This window comes from Spea bombifrons, chromosome 3, assembly GCF_027358695.1.
Source record: "Spea bombifrons isolate aSpeBom1 chromosome 3, aSpeBom1.2.pri, whole genome shotgun sequence".
Taxonomy (NCBI): domain Eukaryota; kingdom Metazoa; phylum Chordata; class Amphibia; order Anura; family Pelobatidae; genus Spea; species Spea bombifrons.
This window is the reverse complement of record NC_071089.1, coordinates 109,227,918-109,252,603: the sequence shown is the minus strand read 5'-3', so window position 1 is coordinate 109,252,603 and position 24,686 is coordinate 109,227,918. Positions and strand designations below refer to the sequence as shown.

The following is a 24,686-nucleotide window of genomic DNA, read 5'->3' as shown; positions in this document are numbered from 1 at the left end:
AGGCCCTTCATAACACACAGTAAAGCAGATGTAGCTGCAAAACTCCCTCTTTAGTAACTACCCCCCCGCGAGGCAGGGTAAAGTAAAGAAGAGAATCTTCTTCACTCGCGCTTCCGTGGGACCCCCACTCGTGTACGCGCACGAAGGGCAGGGACCGGCCGTTTTGGCGCCAGAATCCGATTCATGTTGAACAGCCCCTCCCCGGCCTGTGGTTGGTGGGCCCCGCCTTCTGCCGGCGCGCGCTCGTTCGCGTCACGGGAACAGCCTCTTGGCGGCGCGTGCGCACTTAGCCTACAGGGGGCGCCTTCCCTCCTCGCGCATGCGCACCGGCTGCCGCCGCACGGCATCCCGAACAGGAAGGGAAGAGCCGGAGGCTTCGCTCACAGGAGCTGAGGGGTATGCAGTAAGCTCGCCGCACGAGGGGCGTTATCATGGTATACGCAACGCTGGACTAAGTTGGGAAGCGTGTGGTACTTCTGTGCATGCTCTGGCGGGGCCCTCATGGCACCTTTAGCGCATATTCCGTTCTCATACTGGGGGTAAAGTGGCTCCCGGCGACCCTGGTGGGACTTTCCAAATAAGGCTAGAGGAGTAAGGCCTTTTTAAGGACATTGACACCGAGGAGAGGACTTTTCTGACCTCCTCCCTTCTGCAAAGATGTCTGCCTCCCCTGGACTGTGCATGACCGCCCGGCAGCAGAAGCTGGAGGCTATCCTAAGGAATCCGCGCTCCCCCATCAATGTGGAGAGTCTGCTGGTGAGTGTGGGAGTTCGCTGACACCTATCATGTGTCAGGATGCATGCATCAGTGCTTGTGGCAGCGTACTGGCTTTTTAACTGCCCCAGGGGCAGGGCACAGGAGGCATCCCACAGGCTGCAGATACTCAGCAAAGTTTGCTTCACTTTAAGACAAGGGGCCCTTCTCTGAAAAGAACCAGAGCTGCAGCTTCTAAGATCATAAAGCTGGGACAGAAAGTTTAATGCGTGCGCCGCACTCTCTATATTTCTATGTGGAAGGTTAATGTATCAGTTGATTCACTGTATACCATGATAGGGGGCATTGTCCCTAAAATGCAAAATAACTGCCCCTCTCTTTGGGGGTAATTCTCAATCATAGGCTGATTTATTCATTTGGTAGAGAAATCCTGACCCGGTAACCCAACTACAGAGGGAATGTGATTTCCGACAATCCCTTTTTTTTTTGGGGGGGGGTGTTTATGACACCCGCTCAGACATCATCCTGGATTGAATTCTGGATAAGATCCCGTTTTAAAGCTGTTTACGCAGCTCTCCCGTTGTGTAATTATATTTTTTGATGACAAATGAGCCATATAAGGCCTCGTGCTGCATGGGTTGTTCCTCTTCTCTGTTCCTCCCTTATCATGCGCTTTAATACACCGATTATCTGTGTGCATCCGGATGCATTGTTCGGCGGCGCTGTCAGTCTGTGCAAATAGTTTACGTCCTTAAAAGTAGCTTACGGAGAAAGTGAGCCCATGTGCCAATCATAGTGAACGGTCTAACTGGTTTATTAAACCGGTGGCGTAACGCGCTATAATAGCCGTGACATGTCAAGGTGCTCGGGCTGCGAGATTGAGTCAATAATTCCGAAGAAAGTAATACATCTGTGGTTATTCTTTAGTTTGCGGAACTTGTTTATTATTTGATCCACCAAAGACTATTTGCCCTGATAATTAGGTGTCTGTCATAAGGTTTTTGGGGTCTCATGTTGGGTATGGCTTAGGCCGGAGGTCCCGGTTGAGAAGCTCGGTGCTGTAGGTTGTATCCTTCTAGGTGTTGGTTAGAAAGGCAGTAACTGGATTGACGTTTATGAGGATTATGTGTTTTTTTGTTTTTTTGTTTTTTTGACACCGCAGTCTGTATTTTTGCTACAAAGTTGTTTTTCTTTATTCCGAATGACCTCTGCTATCCATAAATTCTCGGATTGTTTTTAGACCACTTTCTGGATTTCTTACATGTAGGTATGAAGGGAAGTTTGGCACACAATGGAGTTTTAATGTTAAGCGTGATAATAAAATGCTAATAATCGTACGATCATCTGGCAATGGGTTTTCTGTGAACAGATTAGTTTTTTTCCCCTCGAAGTACCAACAAATTCCGCCGTGCAGCCATTTAACAAGGCAAACGTAAAAAGTTCTGATGGTGATAATTATATGATGTGTAAGAACACTAAGTGCTTGTGTCCTGTAGAACGTGTAAGGTTTCCCCAGAGCATTGGTGTAAACCGAGCGCAGCTCCTGCCGGTATAGGTGGCCGTCGTGGGGGGCCGCTTACCGCGTGCTGTTGCACTTTAGTGAGTTGGCCGGGTTCCGTGCCGCGGAGTACGTCGCCGGTCGGAGCACGTTTAGCGCTCTTTGTGAATGTCGTCGAGGTTCATGAGTAGTGACAAGTTTCTTTATACTAAGAATCTGTAAGATTTTATTTCGTGACTGTGTCCGAGGCAGGAACGTCACTTGTGTTTACAGCGTGGAACATTTGGATTGTCCCGTCGGTGACCAGCTCTGCGTATTTTCCAAAAGCCTTTTTATCGCTCGTCTGGTTGCTTCCTCAGAGCGATTCTCTCTCATGCTCCTCTCATGTGTTAGAGGAGGCGAGGAGCGGCTGCTGTGTCCCCTTTCAAAGTATTCATAGAAAGGGGCGTAAGGCTGAATCTAAATTTTACTTCTGCTGCCTTTATAATTGTTTCTCTGATATTTACATAAAGCATGTTTGTCTCTCTGTTAAAGTGTATCAGGGAAGAGGTTAAAGTGTATCACAAAAGAGGTTCTGTGTCAGTTATTTATTAAGATGTCCAATTACGTCCGTTAGATCCGATCTGAGGACACAGTCCATACGTCGGGGTATAAAACAGCGGCGAACGTGAGAGAAGTTTCCCTCCGTGACGTCGCTTCTTCCTTCCAAAGTAACGTGTTACGGCCGATCTGAAAGTCAACGAGTTAAACGTGTTTGCTGCTGCCAAGTCTCTGCGAGCCAACTTCCCTCGCCTCCAGACCGCACAGCAACGGCACAATTTCCCATGCTTGTTCTTCTACGCCGGCGATGACACTTTCCTTTAGTCGCATCGGCAGCCGTCTGCCCCGCTCTCTATGCTTCTCTCGCTGCGTTCTTATGAGTAGATCCTGGAGCCCGCTTCTCTTTGCTGCTTCCTAAATCCCGGGGAAAAGTACAGAGAGAACCTTCCAAAGCGCTCAAACCCTTCCTGGCCGGTCTGATTCATCCGTGATCCAGAACCGCAGTAAACGATCGCTTAGCCGTTTAGTGTCTTTTCTACGAGTCTCGATCGATTTCTACTTTTCTGCCTCCTGAAAAAATAAAAATCAGATTTGCTACCGAAATCTTGCGACCGTTTGTCATCTGCATATTTTACTAAAACCCCGAGTTGCAAATAATGAGAAGTTTAATCTCCTTACAGTCGTTGTCTAATTGAGTCCCTTCTTGAAGCTGCAGTTTTAGCCCTGGATAATGCATAATTAATAAGATGAGCTGATGTATTTCTCCGAGGCTCGATGTTGAGTGAATTAACCTCTTGTGTTTTCCTTAATTTTGGGGTTCGAGCGCTTTCACCTTTAACCAGCCCGGGGAAAGGGTGTTTAATAAAGTCCATTAACAGCTTGATTATTGCATGATTTCTGCCCCTGCCAAGAATGCTGCGTGGGTCGCCGGTAACTGGCAGCCTAATTGATTTTCTTTCTCCTTAAGATAGGATTTACTTTGCTTCAAGTGGATCAGCTACTAATGTTTATCTGTCTCAACGTTAATGGCTCTATAATTACTTTTGTAGACAAAAGGGGAAAGCGAAGCTAACACTTGCATCGCAGCCTCCCGTGGAAAGCCCTAAATTCTTGGCTGGTTCCTTGTGTCGTCTTTTATGCTGCTTTTAACAGCGCGATTCTGTTTTTGTTATCTAAATTGTGCTGGTTTTTGGGTCCGCGTTCACCGGCCACGAGCGTTCTTGCCGGTAGTTTTGAGCTGTTGGGGCTGTCCTGGTGACGGGGCTTTTGTCGCACTACCCGGCAGTCCTGGCCGGTATCCAAAGAGCCCGCTCTAGTGGCCACTAAACACGGGAAGAGCCGGAAGAAAGTCAGATTAAACACGACCGGAACTAGGAAAGGCTGTAATTAAGTCACAAAACAGATGTTATATAGTAAAAGGTGTTCCAATTGTTTCTGCCCCAAACGCTGTCTCTTATCTGTTATGATCGATAGAAGTCTGTATCCTGTGAGTTTTGAACCCTTTGCTTCCCGTCCGGCCGATGCTGTCGCCTTGGTCTTCAGCTGCAGGGGAGTCTTGAGAGATGTATACATTATACCGCCATGAATAGAACACAAGCGTTATGTATGTGCCACGTGAATGCCGCGGTATATCGGAAGGTCCTTTATAGAGAGTAGCTCTGTGTTCCTGACACCCCGGAGAAAAAACAGTCTATTATTTCATTAAGACGATGTGATCTCACGATAAAGGCATGTGTTAGCAGCGAGAATTGCACGGCCGGGGCGGTATATCATGCTGTATATCATGGGAAGACGGAGGTGAGGGGCTGCTGGGGCACGGGAGGGAAACCCAGACATGAATATTAGTGGGTTTGTGATTAATTTTGTCGGAATAATTACGGTGATAATACCGGCAGCTGCCTCATCATCCGGGGTCTGCGATTCGCGGAGAGAGATCCGATTGGGCCAAAGCTTGGCTCGTATTAATCGTGGCTGTCTGATGAAAATGATAAATGTTCTTTTTACGGAAGACGCTTTCTCTGTAATGCTGTTAAGTTGTAAACTCCCTTGTAACGTCCGATAAACTTAACATTTGCTTTTTATTATGTGACCCGGAGCAAGCCGGCATGCAGAACGGTGCGCAAAGTCTCCAGGAGGAAATACTTTAGCCGATGGTTTTGAATTATTGACCTGAGGCATTAATAGATCTACAGGAGGGAGAAAAAAGACTTTATATCTGTAGTGAGGAATGCTAGCATCCTCTGTGTTTTCTTCACCAGCGCTCTATTTTTTTTTTTTTTGCTTTTTTAGAGGTCCCGATTGCTAAGTGGTGCGCAAGCTACGGAATATGATGGCTCTGTGCAAATCCATAAATAATATTATGGCTCGCTCATGTTGTTCAGAATTGTTCATAATCCCCATGACCCGGCTCTTGTATTGTAGGTGACAAACGGGTGGTGATCGTCCTTTTTGGCAGCACTACTGCAAAGTGTTCTGTAACACAGATGTTTCACGTGAAGCCGCCGGCTTGGACTTCTGCGTCCTGTGCGATCTCATTTAGTGACTTTCTGAAGCTCCTGATTGAAGTGCAGGTGTTGTGTAGACGGCGCGTGTGAACAGAGGCTAATAATCCACATGCGTGTGTGGGAGAATGGGTTTAGCTGGGTGTATGTGTGTGTGGAAGAATGGGTTTAGCTGGGTGTATTTGTGTGTGTGTGTGTGTGTGTGTGTGTGTGGGAGAATGGGTTTAGCTGGGTGTATTTGTGTGTGTGTGTGTGTGTGTGTGTGTGTGTGTGGGAGAATGGGTTTAGCTAGGGTTGTGTGTGTGTGTGGGAGAATGGGTTTAGCTAGGGTTGTGTGTGTGTGGGAGAATGGGTTTAGCTAGGGTTGTGTGTGTGTGGGAGAATGGGTTTAGCTGGGTGTATTTGTGTGGGAGAATGGGTTTAGCTAGGTGTGTGTGTGTGTGTGTGTGTGTGAGAATGGGTTTAGCTGGGTGTATTTGTGTGTGTGGGAGAATGGGTTTAGCTGGGTGTATATGTGTGTGTGTGTGTGTGTGTGTGTGTGTGTGTGGGAGAATGGGTTTAGCTGGGTGTATTTGTGTGTGTGAGAGAATGGGTTTAGCTGGGTGTATATGTGTGTGTGTGTGTGTGGGAGAATGGGTTTAGCTGGGTGTATTTGTGTGTGTGAGAGAATGGGTTTAGCTGGGTGTATATGTGTGTGTGTGTGTGGGAGAATGGGTTTAGCTGGGTGTATTTGTGTGTGTGAGAGAATGGGTTTAGCTGGGTGTATATGTGTGTGTGTGTGTGGGAGAATGGGTTTAGCTAGGTGTATATATGTGTGTGTGTGTGGGGGAGAATGGGTTTAGCTGGGTGTATATGTGTGTGGGGGAGAATGGGTTTAGCTGGGTGTATTTGTGTGTGTGTGAGAGAATGGGTTTAGCTGGGTGTATTTGTGTGTGTGAGAGAATGGGTTTAGCTGGGTGTATATGTGTGTGTGTGGGGGGATGGGTTTAGCTGGGTGTATATGTGTGTGTGTGTGTGTGGGAGAATGGGTTTAGCTGGGTGAATGTGCTGCCGCCCGAATGGCAGAAAGTGGCAGCATTTGCAGAAAACGGAGAAAGTCCTTGGAGAACCGATGGCGTAATGGTGAATGGAAGACATGTCGATTGGTTCTCCCTGTTAATGGACTTTAATGACCCTAGGTAGTCTCGAAAGCTTGCGATCTATCATATGTCAGATAGCCAATAAAGGTGTCATCTTTAGCGCATTGACTTTCCTGAATGTAATTAAAGCAACTGGAAGCGGTCTAGAAGAAACGCCGATTGATTCTCCCTGTTAATGGACTTTCTATTAGCCGCTTGTGGTTTTGCTGCACGTTAAAGGGACTGTCTATCGCGGGGTGGGGACTATCGCGTGCGTCACAGAGAGATGCACATGAAGGCTGGGGGGTCCCTGTAAATGTAATTTTTCACTGAAGGATCGTCCTGCTGCGGCTCCGTGTCCAGAGAATCCGGCAGCTTCTTATGAACTTTAGGATGTTTTGTGTTACGTTTGGGTGACTTTAAAGCTCGTCGTTGGTTTCCCTTCAACTAAACCGTTTATGTTCTGTTCTCGCAAAACACATCAAGCGGTTTCTGGATAGTAAGCAAGATGTATAGATGAATCATTTATTCGTTTTTGGGGTAGAAAGCATCTATTTGTGGCGATATTTCCGTGGTTTTCCGCAGCGGCACCTGTTACAGCAGTTATATCTTACTGTTGGTTGTGTTACGTTTGGTTGTGCAGTTAAAGGTCTGAAGGTTCTGATATTTGATGTAACTAGTTCCTCACCACCGTTGCTGTCTTCTAAATGGTGCATGCGCAGTCCGGGTTGGTAAAATATTCCTTTGGCGCAAACCGCAAGTGATTTAGGCAGTGTGAATGTGTTTGAATGGCGGGAATGTGTATCGGTAATGCTGCTCGATAAGGCGTTCTCCCCGAGAGGGACGATTTCAGGGTGCGGCGCTTTGACTGAACCCATCCATTACTGTGACGAAACCAGATTATCTTTATATACCTACAGGGCATTTTATATCGCCGTTATCTGGCTTTATCTGTCTGTATTCACGTTTAAGGGCAGGTCTTCAGTCGACGTTCATACAAATGAGAAAACATGAACTTTTGAAACCTCACAGGTCTGTTGTTCAGATGAGTAAGGTATAGAGCGGTACCGTGTTAGCCATAGAAAGAGCCCACAACCCCAAAAGAGACTGGAAGAGAGAGTTTTTATTTATTTTTGTAATATTAGATCTTCGTTTAGTTACTTTGCACCTCATTATCTTACAGAATTATTATCCCGGGGAGACTTTAGTCACCAGAGACAAAGATCTCAATCTCAGCCTGGTTATGTTTTAACTGCTTTTCTTTCTTGAGTATATTTTATTTGATCAGTTAAAAGAGAGAACATCTTCATCTGTTGCAGAGCGCACACTCGCGTTCTGTATTTCTGTGACATCACAGTGAATTGCAGGAAGTCGGGGAAGGAGGAGGACGGATGAAATGCCTGGCGAGGAAAGATGTGTCTGTGTTACGGCACACAGCGCTGGCCACGCTCTCGCCGCTCTTTCTTTAGCAGTTGCTCTGATTCATGCTAAAGAAATGTCTGTGACCAAATTCTTTCTTCCCTCCCTTTACATTTTTCTCTTAAGTGATGTTTTTGGCCACCTACAGGCTCCGGGCCAACGGCTCGTTATATAAATACTGCCGTCGGTATTTTGTTACAGGGCATTTAAGGCGGTGTTTTTGATGCATTCTTTAAGAACAGGATAAACGGTGATTTTTTTCTTCCTTGCGGACGTACCTTGCTGTCACCTTGAGTCTGCTGTCCCCGTCACAAAAAAAGTCTGATGTTTTGCGCTAATAGGCAGCGCTTGTTTGAGCGCAGGGGTCTACTTGGCCCCCACCCTGGAACACCAGCGCTGGAGATGACATGGCATTAGATGCATGACGGCAAATATATTTACGGGGGGGGGGGGGTTCTTGCAGTACGTTTGCCGGGGGAGGCACATGGAAATGTAAGCTCCTGTTTGTGTTAAAGTGTGTATGGTGGCCGAGTGAAATTCGGACCGATCCGTCGCTGGTCACTTTGTGTTTCTCTTGCCTTCTGTGTGGTTGCTCGGCTCCTGACTTCCATCAGTGAGGGGAAGTTGTGTTCTGGACTCGCCGATCAGCAGCGTTTTTCCCAGAACCGCGTATAAACGTAACCGTAACTGCGAGTAACCATATAGGAGGCGATGGCAGCTGCTGTGAAAGCAAAGCCCCCACTAAAGAAGTCATGGCTCTTCTTGGCCTTTTCCGCCTCAGACTGTTTATGTCACGAGCCGTGTTTCTCCGGTAATGACGACAAGTCTTGGAACAGTCAGACTTTGCGCTGGGTGGGTCTGTCTGCCTCTGGGCTTCGCTCCCAGCCGTACACCATTTCACCGGCAGAACTTTGACCTGCGGCCAGAAAGGGAGATAAAAATAGCAGCAGACGCCCTGAAGGATCCGTAGAAGTCCCTAAAGTTTTCACAGTGTGACGCTTTGACAGCACGCTGGCGTTGGGGCGTCCCGCCGCGTGACCGCAGAGACCGCGTTGCCGGAATAGGCATTCTTTAACGCTGGCCCTCGTGGATCCTGAGCATTGTAGTCACAGAGCAGTTCCCCAACCTGTATATTACATGCAGAGGTGTTACAAAGTAACTGTGGTCTCTCAGATTCCGTTTCTTTGAAATTGAATAAAATATTGCTGAATATACACGACATTTTTAAAGGTTAAATATAAAAAGTGCTCCTAACGTCTCTTGTGTTGCGGAGAATAAAGCGGGATTGTCTTTAGCGTCGGGATCCGTGCTGCTAAACTGTTATTTTAGTTAAATATCTGAACGTGATGTGAAAGGAAAGCCCTGCTGTGTGTGCTCCTGTGGTGTAAACCAGCCCTGCTCCTTAAAGGGTTAACGTTATGCGCAGCATCGCCCCCCTATGTGATGTGATAGAACCCCCTTGTTTTTTTGGCTGGTGGCGGATCTGGGACTACTCCACCCTAGCCTATGACATCACTTCCTCTTGCCTGCTCGAGCATTTAACTCTTTCAGAGCAGGGATTTTTTTTTCCACAGGACCAAAACAATTGTTATGCATGTTGATTAACTGTTTTCCTTATTTTTTCTACTGTACTAATTCACATTATATACTTATGAATAAAAATCTGTTTTTTTATCTCTTTTTCTGCGTTTCTCCCAAATGCACTGTTGGGGCTCAGCTTTACCGCACGGGGTATGTGTGATTTTAAGAACAAACAGTACCGCGCATGTTTTTGGCAAGCCCTGGGGGCCACAAACTGGGAGTGATCATTCACTGTGTGTTTAAATAGTAAATAGCTGTCGGGGTCTATTCACTAAGGGGAGAGTTGATAGGAAAGCAGTGGTTTCGTCTCCTTGTCTTCTCGATACGCTATGAAGACCCAGGGAGCTTCTGCTCCAAGGAGAGCTCGGATGGCCCTGTATAATGTATGGTTAAATCAGTGAGGCTTCTTCAGTTTCTCCACCCTTAATTATACATTACGCGCGGCCAACTCAGCCCTACTTTGCGGGAGAATTTGGCCCTTCATAATGGATTGTGAGGTGTGTGAGTGGAAAGCACAACCTACCTGGCAGCTCTGCCCTTAGTGACCGGACTTTCCAGAACCAAGAGCGGTGGGCCGGCAGCGCCCCCGGTGTCGCCTGATGGCAGGATGAATACGTGAGATGCACTCGGGGCCTTCCGTCTGATAAAGCCCTGCCTGCTATCAGGATTATTTACATATATTATTTTTTCTACATGTTGAATTGATTTTATGGGATACCGACCATAAAAATATATATTTTATCACTATTTACAACGAAGCCTGATTTCTGAGCGCTGACAACCTCCCTCTTGTTTCCGCTGATGATGCAGAAATGATTATGAAGGCCCCCCAGCTGTAAATTGTCCTGCGCAGATAACCATCCCACCAAATAGGGAATTCTTACAATAATATCGTATTTGCTCGATTATAAGACGACCCCCCAAAATCTGAATATTAATTTAGGGAAAAAAAAGCCTGAATATAAGACGACCCTATAGGAAAAAAGTTTAACCAGTAAATGTTAATTCATGTAAACTTTTTTTTTTTTTTTAATAAAAGCTGTGATTGATTAAAATATTCTGTTTTTAATTCCTTTTATTTTCCAACCTGCCCCCCAGTTATGCACATCTGCCCCCAGGCTTGTCACTCTGCCCCATAAATGCCTTAAACCCCCTATATGCCACTGTGCCCCATGATATGCCACTGTGCCCCATGATATGCCACTGTGCCCCATGATATGCCTTTTGACCCCCTATGTGCCACTCTGCACTCTGATCTCTGACAGCCGGGCGGGGAAGGTCTGTGCGATGGACGCAGACAACCCCCGCTGCTAACCGCACCTCCTTCCGGCTGCAGCGGAAGTTGTGTACGCGAATCGCGTAGACATCTACACGCTGCCCCAGCTACACACTGGGGACTCAGAAGCACCGGTAAGTTTTGGGGGGGGGGCAGGAGGATCCAGGTCCCCTGCAGCGCTGAGGGGGATCTGGATCTTAGTGTCATAGTCAGACCTATTTGAGGTCTGATTATAAATTGACCCCGATTATAAGACGAGGGGTATTTTTCAGAGCATTTGCTCTGAAAAAAACCTAGTCTTATAATCGAGCAAATATGGTATATTTATGTGGCTTTAAAAAAAATGCAAACTATGCTTTTTATATGTGTTACGGGGTCGGTGGGCTTCACGACGCTCCTCGTCCGCGTTGTCCCCATTCCTGACAAGTTTGCGTGCGTCTGAAGATCAGACTCGCGTGGCGGAATACTTACTGATTCAACTATGCTTTGTACAGGGTCGTCCAAGCGCCTCCTGCAGCTTTTCACTGGATTGGCCCTTAATATTGTATTAAAGTTGCGTGGATTTATTCACTAAAGGGAGCGTTTGCAGGAGGGTGGTGGTTTCAACCCATCCGCTTTACTATACATCATAAAGGGCTGGCCCCAGCTTTGTAGCAGGAAGTGCTTGGCCGGCCCTGTGTCATGTATAGTTAAAGCAACAAGATTTTTTTCTCTTTGAGTCTCTTTAGCTGTTTAGTTATGCTTTATACAGGGCGTGCTCAACTCTGCATAATTTACGCCAGTTCCGTCTGTTAAAAACAACTGATCAGTCAGGAGTGTTCTTCTAGAACTCAGTGGGAGAAGCAAATGCGCACGAATGGAGAGCGGGGGTCTCGTAAGGGAAATCTGGGGGTACGGGGTTTCTGAAAAATGAATGCCAGAAAAGCAGCATTAAATATTAGGAACACCCGGCCCTCAAGTGCGATAAAGTGCAAATAGGGGCTGTAGAGAGGCATGCGTGAACAGCTCAACCCGCCCTGCTAAATATAACGAATGTGTCCGGACCCCCCGCCTGACTTATTCTGTCCCCCATTCACTAATAAGTGAGTTGCGGAGAGATTTTCCGGGGTTGGCTTCGCGGTGAAGGTTTGATGAGCTGCGTTTAATTCTGTATAATATGCGGATAACGAGTAATAAAGGTCTGTGTCGATCGCAGTGTTTTTAATCGTTGTGCTCGGTGGCCGCTTTATTCCCTGGTTAGGTGAATAAAACGTTTGCCGGGCGGCTCCTCCTTACCTGTAAATGTGTTTGGGGTTCCCTGCAGTGACAGCCGTGGTACACGTGGGGTTAATCCCGTCATAGCTGGAATTTAGAGCATTCTGCTAAATGTTGCTAATGATGTGTTTGTTTCTGTGGCTGGAGAATGAGAGCCGGGGCGGAATTACTTATTTAAATGTGCAGTTCCGCAGCAAGTTAAAGCTTTATGATTCTTTCCATTATTCATCCTGTGAATGTTTATTGCGTGCGTTGAATAAACGGACTGCGTGGCTAGTGGAGCTCCGGAAAGGCATCCCGGTTACAATTCCCTTTCTCTGTATTGTATGTTTCATGCTGATGGGTTCTTTGTATAATAATTGTCGGGTCGCTTCTTCTATGGTGTATACAGCCTATAGCGCTGCCAGGCGCCGCTAACCACAATCATCTTCAGCCAGACGTATGTTGGCCGTCCATAGCCCAGTGAGTATTATCATGGATGGCCGACACATGGGCTGTGATCCGTTGGGAAAGGATTATACTGAACCGAGTGGCACAATCTTTAACGAAGAGTAAAGCCATAAAGAAATATGGAGGATTAAAGACCTGTCGGTCGCCTGGCAACATTCCTTTTGGGTGGAAATAATTAGTCTGGGATGCCTTCGCCTTACTCTTTTCATAGTGTGAAGGTGATTTGCCCGCAGAGTCTGCCTATGGTTACGCTTGCAGTTGCTGGCTGTCACTAACCCGACCGCAAGGGAATGGCTGCTTTATTGGGGGTGTCTGATTTATCCAGACTGTGTGCTGTCCCGTGCAAGGCTTTTATCTTCTATTTTATTAATTTTGTGTGTTTCACGTGTAGTTTGTCGTCACAGCCCCTCTCGTGATGGTTACCCAGCCTTCTAGGAGTTGTAGTTCCAGAGGCGCTGTAGAGCTGCTCCAACCACAGGACCGTAATGCGTTAATGCAGTCTGTAAGCGTTCATTGATTGATTAATAGTCTACAAAGTGGCTATTAGAGACCACAAAGCCACAGTATCACCGGAAGTTGGCTTATTACCCTGCTGACCCCTGCCTACCTTTTCTATACTACACCCCTAGCACGTAAACGTTCCCGTCGGTATCGCCGTCATTTGCTGTCATTTCTGGTTTATGTTTAACAGAATGCACTTTAGAGGGAGCTCGATTTTTATTTTCAGCATCTACGTTCAGATGATTACTAGCTGTCGCCTAAATACACGGGGACTTTTATTCTAAGAATGTAGCTTGTAGAGACGCTGTAACACACGCTAACACACGCTAACACCTACATGCCACTCATAAGGTGTGAGTGCAGCTGGGTGTGTAGCTGCTAACCTGCCGCTTGTAGGTCAGTAGAAGGTCTTGGGAATGGTGGTTCGTCCGCTTCGTGGTCATACATGGCTGCTTCTCTCATGAACAATTTTATATTCCTTAAGTTTATCAATAAGACACCTAGGCTTGTGTAAATATTTGACATCTGTATGAATTACCAGTTAATGCCGCGGTTGCTGACTAAAACTCGTTTAGTGCTAAGATGTTGCCAAGTTTAGTTTTAGCTATCACTGTCCATGGCGACGCATGTCTTAAATACATGTGATAACATTAATCCCGTCTAGCTCCCTGGGGGGGGGGGATTAATCAGATAGATCACATCCTTAAGTCAGACCAGGGTTAAGGAATAGGTCCTTCTTTACGTCTCACATTCCTGACTTGGTTCCCATTGAGCAATAAATGAGGAAGGCTAGAATGTTTTAGCATTTGAGGAATTCCCTTCTATGTTGCGGATCCATCGTTCCAGCCTTCATGATTTTCCTATCGTGGCATGGGAAAGATTGCCGGCACTGCAGTCATCTCTTACAGAATGGTCATGTAAAAACTGACTCGGAAGGGTGCGTCAAGTTGACTCATGAAAGCTGTTCAGTGAACTTTTTAATCATAACCTCATTAATTAAGTCCTGGTCCTGATACTTTCTTGAATTTAGGAAGGTGGCCGAGGAGCATGATTGGTTTTTGTGGTCTTGACAATATTGGACCATAACCAAACACTTTGGGATGAAAAAAGTGTATGAAACGCCCCGCCACATATCTGTATATCGATTACCCCTTTATTATATGTCCTCCAGCAGCCCGCTTCTCATTCTCCACCAGCAGCCCGCTTCTCATTCTCCACCAGCAGCCCGCTTCTCATTCTCCACCAGCAGCCCGCTTCTCATTCTCCACCAGCAGCCCGCTTCTCATTCTCATCCAGCAGCTGACACGCGGCACTACGTGGCACCTACCCAATCTCTCCTTCCCCGACCATGATCTGTACTGGCCTGCACGACCAACATCTGTAATCGTGTTACACAAAGAAACATGCTGTACAACATTAGGGCTAACAGGACTTTTTCTCTAGGGTCCGAGAGGGCGATACATGGAACCAAGAGGTTGGGGGGGGGGGGTAAATGGAACAGCCTCCATCCGACATAGTATAGGTTAATAAACACGCATGGGATAGACGTAAAGCTATCCTGAATGTAAGACAAGACCAAGGAGTGATTAAGCTCCGAGTCTCCTCATCAGGAAAAATGGGCCGATTGGTTAGAGAGGAAAAAGTTGAGTTACTTGAAGCAGCTAAGTCTTGTGACAGTTTGTGTTCATCGTTGCAAAAGAGCCCCGAACGCTGTCTTCATCAACACCAGCGGGAACGTTTTCCAGACGCTCTCTTATTCAATGTTTTTGGTACGCTTGGCACGCTCGGTATTAAGGATAAACTGTAAGAAGTAGAAAAGGGGATTAGGAAGTCCATCTAGTAGCTAATTATCAGCTCCACAATCCCTCGTCGAAGACTTTCTAGGAACGAGCGCATGCCTCGGACTCCACGGACGATTTTTATAGTGCGGGATTACGATAAACTAAACATTATCTTTAAACGAATGGAAACGGACGCTCCAAATATACATTTTAGGCAGGTTGCTATACAGCGACATACCATTCCAGGTCAAACGGAGTAATAAGAAACTTATGTAACTTGTACACAAAGGCGACGTGTTTCCATCACAAATAATGTTATTGCTGCCCCAGGCGAGATCCTACGGCCAGATCCGCACGAAAACCCTGGGGGGCTTAGAAATGGGGGCTCAGAGCTCGTTAAAAGACCACCGGGCGGAATTTGGGTTTCTAAAATGTATCATTCCATAATTTTGATAGTAAAGAGGCTGTTGAGCGTCTGCGTGTTTCCCTGGGAAAAAGACATTTAATAAAATAATAATAATAAAAAAATGTCCTGTGATGTGCTCTGTGCTGCACTGTTTTCTAATAGTTGGAACGTTTTATCGGGCCGCCGTATAAGATCACATATGCTTTCTGCCGTTAACTTTCTTGTATAGCTGAAGGTGCCGCTCTATCGGAAGGAGAGACCCCCAAAAGCCTACATGACTTTAAATCTTTCCCCAGGGCAGCCGGTAAGACTTTTATCCCCTTGGGCGCACGATGCGGTATCCTTTTCCCTTGCTGGGTTGTGAATGTGGCGTGTGCATGCTGCTGCCGCCTCTGCCGGTCAGCCGGTTCATGGATCTGACAGCTGTGCGGCGTGTATCTCTGAAAGGGTTGGCTATTTCTGTCGAGCCGCTCAAGGGAATCCTTACGGTTCCTGGAATTACGTCGTCGTGATACCCGATTCTGACCCTTGCAGAGTTTAGGCCGTTGTCGCCCTTTACGCGTGAAATGGAGTAGGGCTGGAAACATTTCAGGGACGTCGCGGCCTTGGCTCTTTATTTTTGACGCTGCCGTATGATCTTTGAGATATTATATTCCTGGGTGAAAGATCCAAAAGGACACGACGCAAACACATGCTGGTTTAATTCTAATTCGTACTTTGGCTTTTCACCCATGTTGTAGATGCAAAAAAATAGATTTTCCTTTTTTTTACTATAATATAAATAAATATATATAAATATATATATATATATATATATATATATATATATATATATATATAATCTCTGATATTTTTTTTTCTGAACTGATGTATAGAGCCAAAGACACATTTAAACTGGTTCTATCACTTAGCGATACTCGTTTAATCCCTTTTCATTAAATGAGCAGTAATGATGTTATTTTCCCACCTGTTCATTTGAAGATGATTGGTATAATAGGGTTTTATTATTATCATAATCTAATATAATCTCACCTTGTTTAGCTGAATATTGAAAAATCTGATGATTATTTATAACGGATTGACTTTGAATAAAATAAACCTACAAGTGAGTATTTATCCAGCCCTGTTCTGATGAAATAGGACTAATACGTTCTAAATACATAAATCCAAATGTCTGCTCGGAACCCGAGGTTAGAGGAAATTCCAGTTAATGTGTTTCTTTGCTTGAGGATTCTGTGCCGTGTGTGTGTGTGTATAGGTGTATGTATATGTATATGTATATGTATATATATATATATAATATATATACGCATATACGCACGCTCCGGTTTTACCTTCTTCGTCAGTAATATTATACTCGTAGATCACTTTTAAATGCTCGATTTTTATTTTTTTTCCACAAAACTGAATTTAAAAAAATAAACAAACACATACCCCCCCCAAACAAACAAACCAGTCGCTTGTTGTAGAGAACAGAGGGGTTTATTAAGGGAGAGTTTGTAGATGAGTTGCGCTTTTTAACTCCCTCGTGTCGGCGAGCTGGCCGGTTTTGGGCCTTTTTGTAAAGCATTGTTTAGTCGTTGAGCTGAAATGTTTGAGTTTAGTAAAGAACCCTGCAGTGTTTTGTTGACTCATTTGTTATACCGGGCTCTGTTTCTTTGACTCACTGAATTCAGTCGTTCTTTAACACGTTTGAGAGCCCCCAGTAGGGTTTGAGAGATACCCCAGGAGTAGTGCGAGGGTCTCCTCCGCTGCCCGTGCCGGCCGGGTCATTCTGGGTCGGGCAGATCCTCGCTCCTCGCTGCCAAGGCAGTAACAGCAGCAGCTGCGAAAACACTCGATCACCGAGAGCGAGCAGAACGTTAAGGTCACATTTATAACGCGCCTGAGCTGCGTCGGGATAAAAAGAAGAGAGAGCTGTCAGAATTAGACAGGTGATGGATTTGGGAAAACTGAAATAACGTAACCCTGGAAGCACTTTCTGGCAGGTGCTACCATGTCACTCACACGCCTATAGATCATTTATATATATATAATGTCATAACTATTTCATGTTAAGTTATCTGTTATACTAGTCCTGCGGCAGGACCAGGATGCTCCATATGTTTGGTCTCTGCTTGGTTGTGTTGTCTGTATGATTCATTGTGTAGCAGCATGGAATCTGTTGCCGCTATATATACGGTGTGTGTGTGTATATGTATATGTATATATATATATATATATATATATATATATATAATATTATAAACATTTCTGTATGGGGAGGGGATTATATTATTATATTGTGGAATTACCATATAGAAGATTACTGATGCTTTGCGTGGCCGTAACACGGCCTGCGGGTTTCTGTTTGTCTCTCGGGCTTTGTGCTGGATGTTTTGTTTGTTTGTGGAAAGATGTCTGTGTCGCCCTTGTCTTGAGTATCTTTTCAGCATAAATCTGTCGGCGCTAAAGATGTTTTTGTTTCTCGTGATGAGCAGATGGGTTTGTTTGGGTCATAAAAATAGAAACCGCGGTGTAAATGTGTGTTACGTTTCTCAAGAATCAGTCTTGCACAACCAAGTTGGAAGCTATAAAAGCATTTTTGTTTTTGGGGCATCTTTGCACAGACGCTGACCTCCTACGACCTCAAACTTCTAATTAGAATATGGTAATATTTACGAAACCTCAGAAACCTGTAGATATTGGTGCCGTGTGGAGGAAGTCCATGTAACAGAACCCACAGGGACGTTTTATGGGTAACTTACTATTCCTTATATCATTATTATATTATCATATGAAAGCGTTGAGGTTCGGATTGACTTGCTTTAGGAGGAGCGCCTCTGGTTGGGAAAGGACTCCCAGAACTCAGATTTGGTTTCATTTACTGCCAGTTTAAGGTTTACTTTGCAAGGAATGGCCGCGTTCCTTTAAGGCCGGTTTAGTGGAAATCGAATTACTGCCTTTCTGTTCACGTTGGGGTCTTACGCGGCGATTCTGTATGAAAAGGTACCTAAGGTGTTGTATTGCTCACCTGGTTTAACAAGTTCATGGTGTTGGCGAGGGTTTCAGTGCAGGTGCTGAATTCACTTGGTAACATCTTTCACTTTTATGAGTAGCTTTTTCACGTTTGATGAAGGTTATCGGTTCTTGAGGGAGCCAGGAAAACCTCAATGTCCCGTTACATCTCTGCGAAGATATAATGTCCATTTACTGTACTAAGCACTGATACGAATGCATTTACTGTGTGCTGTCCCGATGGGCTATGCAGGATACATTACTTATCCTTTCAAGTTTCCCCAACAATTAGAATCTTCTGGATAGGAAGTGGATCTCCATTAGAAGCCGTTGAGGCGTGATGGGGCAGCACTGGAAGCAACCATGGTCCTCATGGAGAAGAGATATCGTCATAGCAACATTTTAGTGATGGCTCTTCTACGGAATCCGTTGGCATTTTTGCATGGGACGGGGAAACTAATCGTTACTTTACCTTTAGCGAAGGGAATGCAGTCAAATCTATCTGAAAACCACAAGCGGAGTGCGAGAAGAGCTGTTTGTGCGGTAGCCTCGCCAAGCGGAGAATGAATCGTACGTCTGACAAAAACTCTCCGCTCTGTGTGATGGATTCCTTTTATATAAGCGAAGTCTAGAATAGATGTTCTCCTTAACTCTTTGATTACGTGGGATGTGGCGAAACATGAGGCCGTACAATGTACCCCCTGCGGGCACTAGGGTCTTGCTGTATTGTGTATATCTTGTGTATCGCTAGTGTATAAGCTGTGAAATGAGATATTGACAAACACGTCCAAGAAACATGACTTTTTACAAAAAATGAGGTGAGGATCCCAGTGGGATTTTTGACGCGGTTTATTTTAAGGGCTACGTGCCTTGAAAGTATTCTTTTGCCTGGGCTCTTTGCCCTGACTAATTTTATCATAGGTGTGAAAGTAATTCATTGCCATCTCCCTCGTCGCATGGGGACGCCATCCAGAGGCTCTTGCTTGGTTGAGTGCAAGTTCTATGTTGGCGCAGTTTAAGATACCGGTTTGGGTAGCCCATAATCTGCCTCATGCGCCGTATGGCTAGTACATAACAGCTTCATCAAGAGTATGCCGTGTTCCGGCAGAGCACCAGGCCGCGGAGGGGGATCACCTGCCTGTATTAACAAAAAACTGCATGCAAAAGGGAGACACAAATGACCTTGGGCTCTGGGACCCTTAGGGTCGGCCAAAAGTACCTACTAAGAGAGAGATGCAATGTTAATGTAGACTACAGTTCAAAAGTTTGGGTTAACTTAGCGGGTTCCATGGAAAACAATGAATTTTCTAGCCCTGACATAATTGCAAAAGGGTTTTCTAATGATCGATTAGCCTTTTAAACTTGAATCAGCGAATAAACCGTGCCATTGGGACACAGGCGTGATGGGAGTGATAATGGGCCATTGGAACACAGGAGTGATGGGAGTGATAAAGGGCCATTGGTACACAGGAGTGATGGGAGTGATAAAGGGCCATTGGGACACAGGAGTGATGGGAGTGATAAAGGGCCATTGGGACACAGGAGTGATGGGAGCGATAAAGGGCCATTGGGACACGGGAGTGATAAAGGGCCATTGGGACACAGGAGTGATGGGAGTGATAAAGGGCCATTGGGACACAGGAGTGATGGGAGTCATAAAGGGCCATTGGGACACAGGAGTGATGGGAGTGATAAAGGGCCATTGGGACACAGGAGTGATGGGAGCGATAAAGGGCCATTGGGACACGGGAGTGATAAAGGGCCATTGGGACACAGGAGTGATGGGAGTGATAAAGGGCCATTGGGACACAGGAGTGATGGGAGTCATAAAGGGCTATTGGGACACAGGAGTGATGGGAGTGATAAAGGGCCATTGGGACACAGGAGTGATGGGAGTGATAAAGGGCTATTGGGACACAGGAGTGATGGGAGTGATAAAGGGCTATTGGGACACAGGAGTGATGGGAGTGATAAAGGGCTATTGGGACACAGGAGTGATGGGAGTGATAAAGGGCTATTGGGACACAGGAGTGATGGGAGTGATAAAGGGCCATTGGGACACAGGAGTGATGGGGGTGATAAGGGGCTTCTGTACACCTATGAAGAGATTCCATTAAAAAAAAGACAGCTGTTTCCAGCTGCAATAGTAGTTTATAACATTAACACCGTCTGTGCTGGACAATTTTTTTCTCTCTCTCCAAAACAAGGAAATGGCTAAGTGACCCCAAACTTCTGAACGATGGTGGCATCTCTTTAGACCCATGCTAGCACTGCGTACATCTTATAAAAAGAATTGTCACAACACACTCATTGCATTCATAGCCAAACAAAATTATCCGCAGTCACTCGATTTTTCCTGCCAGACAAGAAAGTGAAAAGTGAAAGAAGTCCGAAGTGCAGCTTGATGAGGAATGAGGCTGAAACATTTCTCCGCACGCTGTATTATACCCCCGAGAGTCGCTCGCATTTTTCCCATGGTTCTAAGTCGACGGGGCTTCTTACTTTCTTGCAGAGGACATGACTGGGAAATGTGGGACTTCTCTTTATGGGGTGTTAGAATCTTAAGAGAAAGTCCAGCCGCTTCTGATATACATGGAATCGCACGGCTTTAGGATTTTACTCAGAGATGTAAAGTTCGAGGTTTTATCAAGGACTAGACGGGTATTATTATTCTTTGTTTCTTCACCAACTCCCAGGAGCGAAGAAAGAAAAAGGGGTAACCGTATTACATGGATGCAGCCCCCCCCATCCTGAATTAAAATGTACCAAACTATACATAATTGCACACATTTATAAACATTTACTCCTGATAACCCATTAATGAATTGTCTGTTACTCAGCGGGGTATCAAATAATTCTCTTAGGCATTGTGTGTCCGGCACGTGGAGCGTCTTTATTCGTAACCCTCATGGTATCTTTACGTATTATCCGTATTTACGTATTATCCATCAGCGTAGGTCAGCGTAGGTCTCCTGCCGAGCTCCTCCGCTCTGGGTAATTGGCCGTGGCTTTTAGCTACATTTTAACTTTTTGAAGGTAATTGTATATTTGGGTGCCATCGCACAAGGAAACCCGTCTTCCAGTTGAGTTGAAGGTTTGACGATGGCGAAGGCTTCATGGCTCGAATGAACTGAGCTGTGGTCCTTTCGGACAGCGGTTGGGGATATTGGTGTTGATGCCACCGCTGTGGTCAGCAAGGCCAATGCGGTTTAGTCCCGTGCGTGGCTTGTGTTTTGTGTAATGCTTTTACCATAAACTTTTATCTGCGGATTAGATCTTTCCATTATGACGTAATACTTGGAGGCTCCCCCTGTTTCCAAACAATATTCACGTGCTATTCTTTGATTTTTTTATTTTTTTATTATTATTTTACCAAAGTATCCTTTAATCGAACATGATGCTGTAATGTAAAAGGCAACTTTGTTGACCATATTTTTATTCTGTAGACCCAGGAGGACAACTCTGTAAGTTAAAGGTGCGTTTGTATTATTCTAATAATAATTCTACATGGTATAAGGGGGTTAAAGAAAACTTTATTATAATTATAGGTTAATGATGGAAGGAGATATCTTACTTTATTTATTAAGCACCAACATATTACCCAGCGCTGTACAACCTAAATGGGGCAGTTAACCCATACATAACAAATACACCAGGTCGCCATGACGACTAGAATCCACTTCCCGGCGCCCAGGGTCTGCGGTGCTGCCGTCATGAGTCCGGTGTAGCGGTTAAGAGCTCTTCGTAAATATGGCTGTCGGTGCTGGGGGGTCCGGGAGGTTTGGCGTGGCGGGCTTCAGGTCAGCGGAAGACTTTGGGCGAAGTGGCTTAGTTATAAAGCACCCGAGAGCCTCGTCCCAGCTGCTCACATACAAGATATGTAAACATGAGTTGGGCTCTGAACTTTATGACGGGGTTTATAGGCTCGGTTAATGGTTTGTTTGCAGAGGCTAATACAAAGGTACACAAGAGAGAGATGGCAGCTCATTTGTTGCCAAAACATGACATTTTTACATATTTTCTGTATTCAATGGGATTTGGGTTTGTCGCCAGTGACTATTTTCTATTTGAGTAATTATTTGAATGGCATTAATGGCCCTTGTGGATTCATGGACTTTTGGGGAAAACGTGGAATCTGATGACGATGGTCAGTTGTGAAATTAAAACATTTAGATGTTTTGCGGCCTGTGGGGGTCGTTTCTCCAGTCCCTCGTGATAAAGGGACGGTATTACAGGGTTCAGTAATGCAATCAGTTTGCTTGATCCCTTTTTTTCGCTTGCCATCGTGTTAGTCCAGCGTTGGCTGCTGGCGGTCGGCAGCTTTGCTCTGGTGCTTGCGTTCCGGTGCGTTCTCCCAAGCGGCATCCCGTCCAGTATGGCGCCCCAGCATGCTCAACAGACTATCACCCTGGGGCTTATGTTGTGTCCATGGGGGGGGAGCCAGGTGCGGACAGATCCCAAGAGCGGGGGAGCCGCGCTGCCTGTACGGACGCAATAATATACTGCGTATCTACTTTCTGTACATCTGCCCTCCTCTTCTTTTTAAATGCTTAATGAAAGAAAAACCCGTAGACAATAAACAGTTTATGTATAGGATAAATACACCTTTTTATTAATGCTCTGGGCTCTATGACTCTGTCCCTGTAGCAGGGGGCTAGCTACATCACCTCGTATAATAATAATAATAATGTATTATATATAATGTTGTTATCCAGTTTAACTTCAAATCTGATCTTCAAAGTTTGTAGGCGCGCTGTGTGTCCGGACATTTCTTGCCGCTGATTGGTCGCTAGAAACTGTCCATCATTGACATTAAAGTTAACCGCGTAAACAGACCGCGAGCGGCAGGAAAGAGACTGAAATCAATGAGAAGACACGGAGGCGAGCACGTCACACGCGGGGAGATGCGTTCAGACAAATGTGTTTTCTGCAGGGGGTTCAGCTGGGGGATGGGTAAAGGGGCAATATCTGCAGAATCCCCCCATCCATTGGTGAAATGGACCACACAAAAATGTAAAGGGGCCACACACACCTATCATGTGCATTAAAGTACATGTGATGGCTGCAGGGTCCGTTTTATGGTTTAATTTGCATTTTTTGCCCATTTGTGATGAAAAAGCCACCTAAAGTATCTTTATCAAAATGATGTTGGTGCAAAGTGGTCTTATCACCTTAGCAACAAGTGGATCAGGCCTGATGAGCAGAGCCCTCTGTTGGTTGCTATAGTGATAACGCCATGTTTCAAACTTTGCACCAGGAACCTTTTACACGTGATGCCCGTGGTTTATGGCCGGCAGAGGAGATATATCGGGTTCATATATCGGGTTCATTGGGCTCTTAGTCCTTTGCATTCATTCTTACAGCTTTAGCTTTATGTATCATCTACAGAGTCCCCAGGGGAGCACCGCTCCGCGCCTGCTTTATGTTACACTCATTATTCTGCTGCCAGACAGGCGTTAGTTGTTGTCTCGGCTGTTGAGACGCAGTTTTTGTTTTTTTTCTTCTTCCGTACTTGCGGTGACCGCTCAAATAAACCGGCCTCTTATAAAAAGGTGGAACGCACCGCAAAGCCCGGCTCATCGGGTTAAACGGGCCGATAATCCGGCCACATGTTTATAATAACGCGTTCACGTATCTAGATAAACAGGACTCCGTGTCCTCTGTACACACGGCTGTGCATTCCACAAACAACGCGGCGTTTAGCAACCCCGTCCCCAGAGAGATCCGCCGTCACGATGTAACATAGAAACAGAGAATCTGCCGGCAGATGAGAACCATGCGGCCCGTCCTGTCTGCCTGTTATCCCTGATAGCTTTATACCTATCCCATGCATGTTTAAAGAATCTCACTGTATCAGCCTCTACCACCTCTGATGGTAGACAGCTCCATTTATTTACCACCTCTCAGTAAACATTACATCTAAGCCTCTGTCCCTCTATTTGTGTTGGGAATTAGTTGTGTGATATTTTCATCAGCGCTCAAAATATCAATGTTACTGTTAACGAAAATGTAACATAAGGAACCGGTTTTATATTTTTGTACCCTGGTGAAGCTCGTTACTTTCTGTGTTTTGACCAAAAGCTCCCATTCTTCACCAAACCACCTCGTTCATACGTCTTATCCCGTTAACCCTTTCTGGCCGGGCACCAGAAAGAATGCGACCAAACGGGAATAAACCGCCGTCTCCGTGCCCCGGGCGCCCACGATGCACATGAATGCTAGTTTCTCGCCGCCGGCCCTTAAAGTGCACCGAGGGTCCGCTGCAGGCAGGTATGACGCTTTCTGTACGCTGCGGTTACAAACTTGCCAGCAAACTCATACATAAAATGTTAGGGGGTTCCCGCTTCAGCTCACACGCGCACGCTAACCCCCGCTGCCTCCTGTTTCTTCCCAGAATGCCATAGGCATGACAGTACGCAATGCTTTTGGTGGCACGGTGGGGAGGAATAAGGGACACAGCCACATTCATGTCTATATGTCAGGAATTATATGGATTGAAGTAGAGCTGAAACAACGAATCGATAAAATCGATAATAATCGATAACGGAAATCATCGATAACGATTTCCGTTATCGATTAATCGAGTGATCAATTCGTTGTTGGAGCACTCGGCTCCTTTTACTTACCTCCGCGAGCGTTCCCCGCTTCTG

At 45.7% G+C, this 24,686-nt stretch overlaps 1 protein-coding gene across 6 annotated transcripts in view; it reads left to right on the top strand.

Moving 5' to 3' along the window:
• The first annotated feature begins 342 nt into the window (after positions 1-342).
• Positions 343-24,686, top strand: part of ROCK2 (Rho associated coiled-coil containing protein kinase 2) — a 74,623-nt gene continuing 50,279 nt past the window's right edge. For all 6 annotated transcript variants that reach the window (XM_053458757.1, XM_053458754.1, XM_053458756.1 and 3 more), the window contains exon 1: positions 343-756. In XM_053458757.1, the coding sequence (XP_053314732.1) occupies positions 658-756 (99 nt within the window). In that variant the 5' untranslated portion in view covers positions 343-657. The remainder of the gene's footprint in view (positions 757-24,686) is intronic.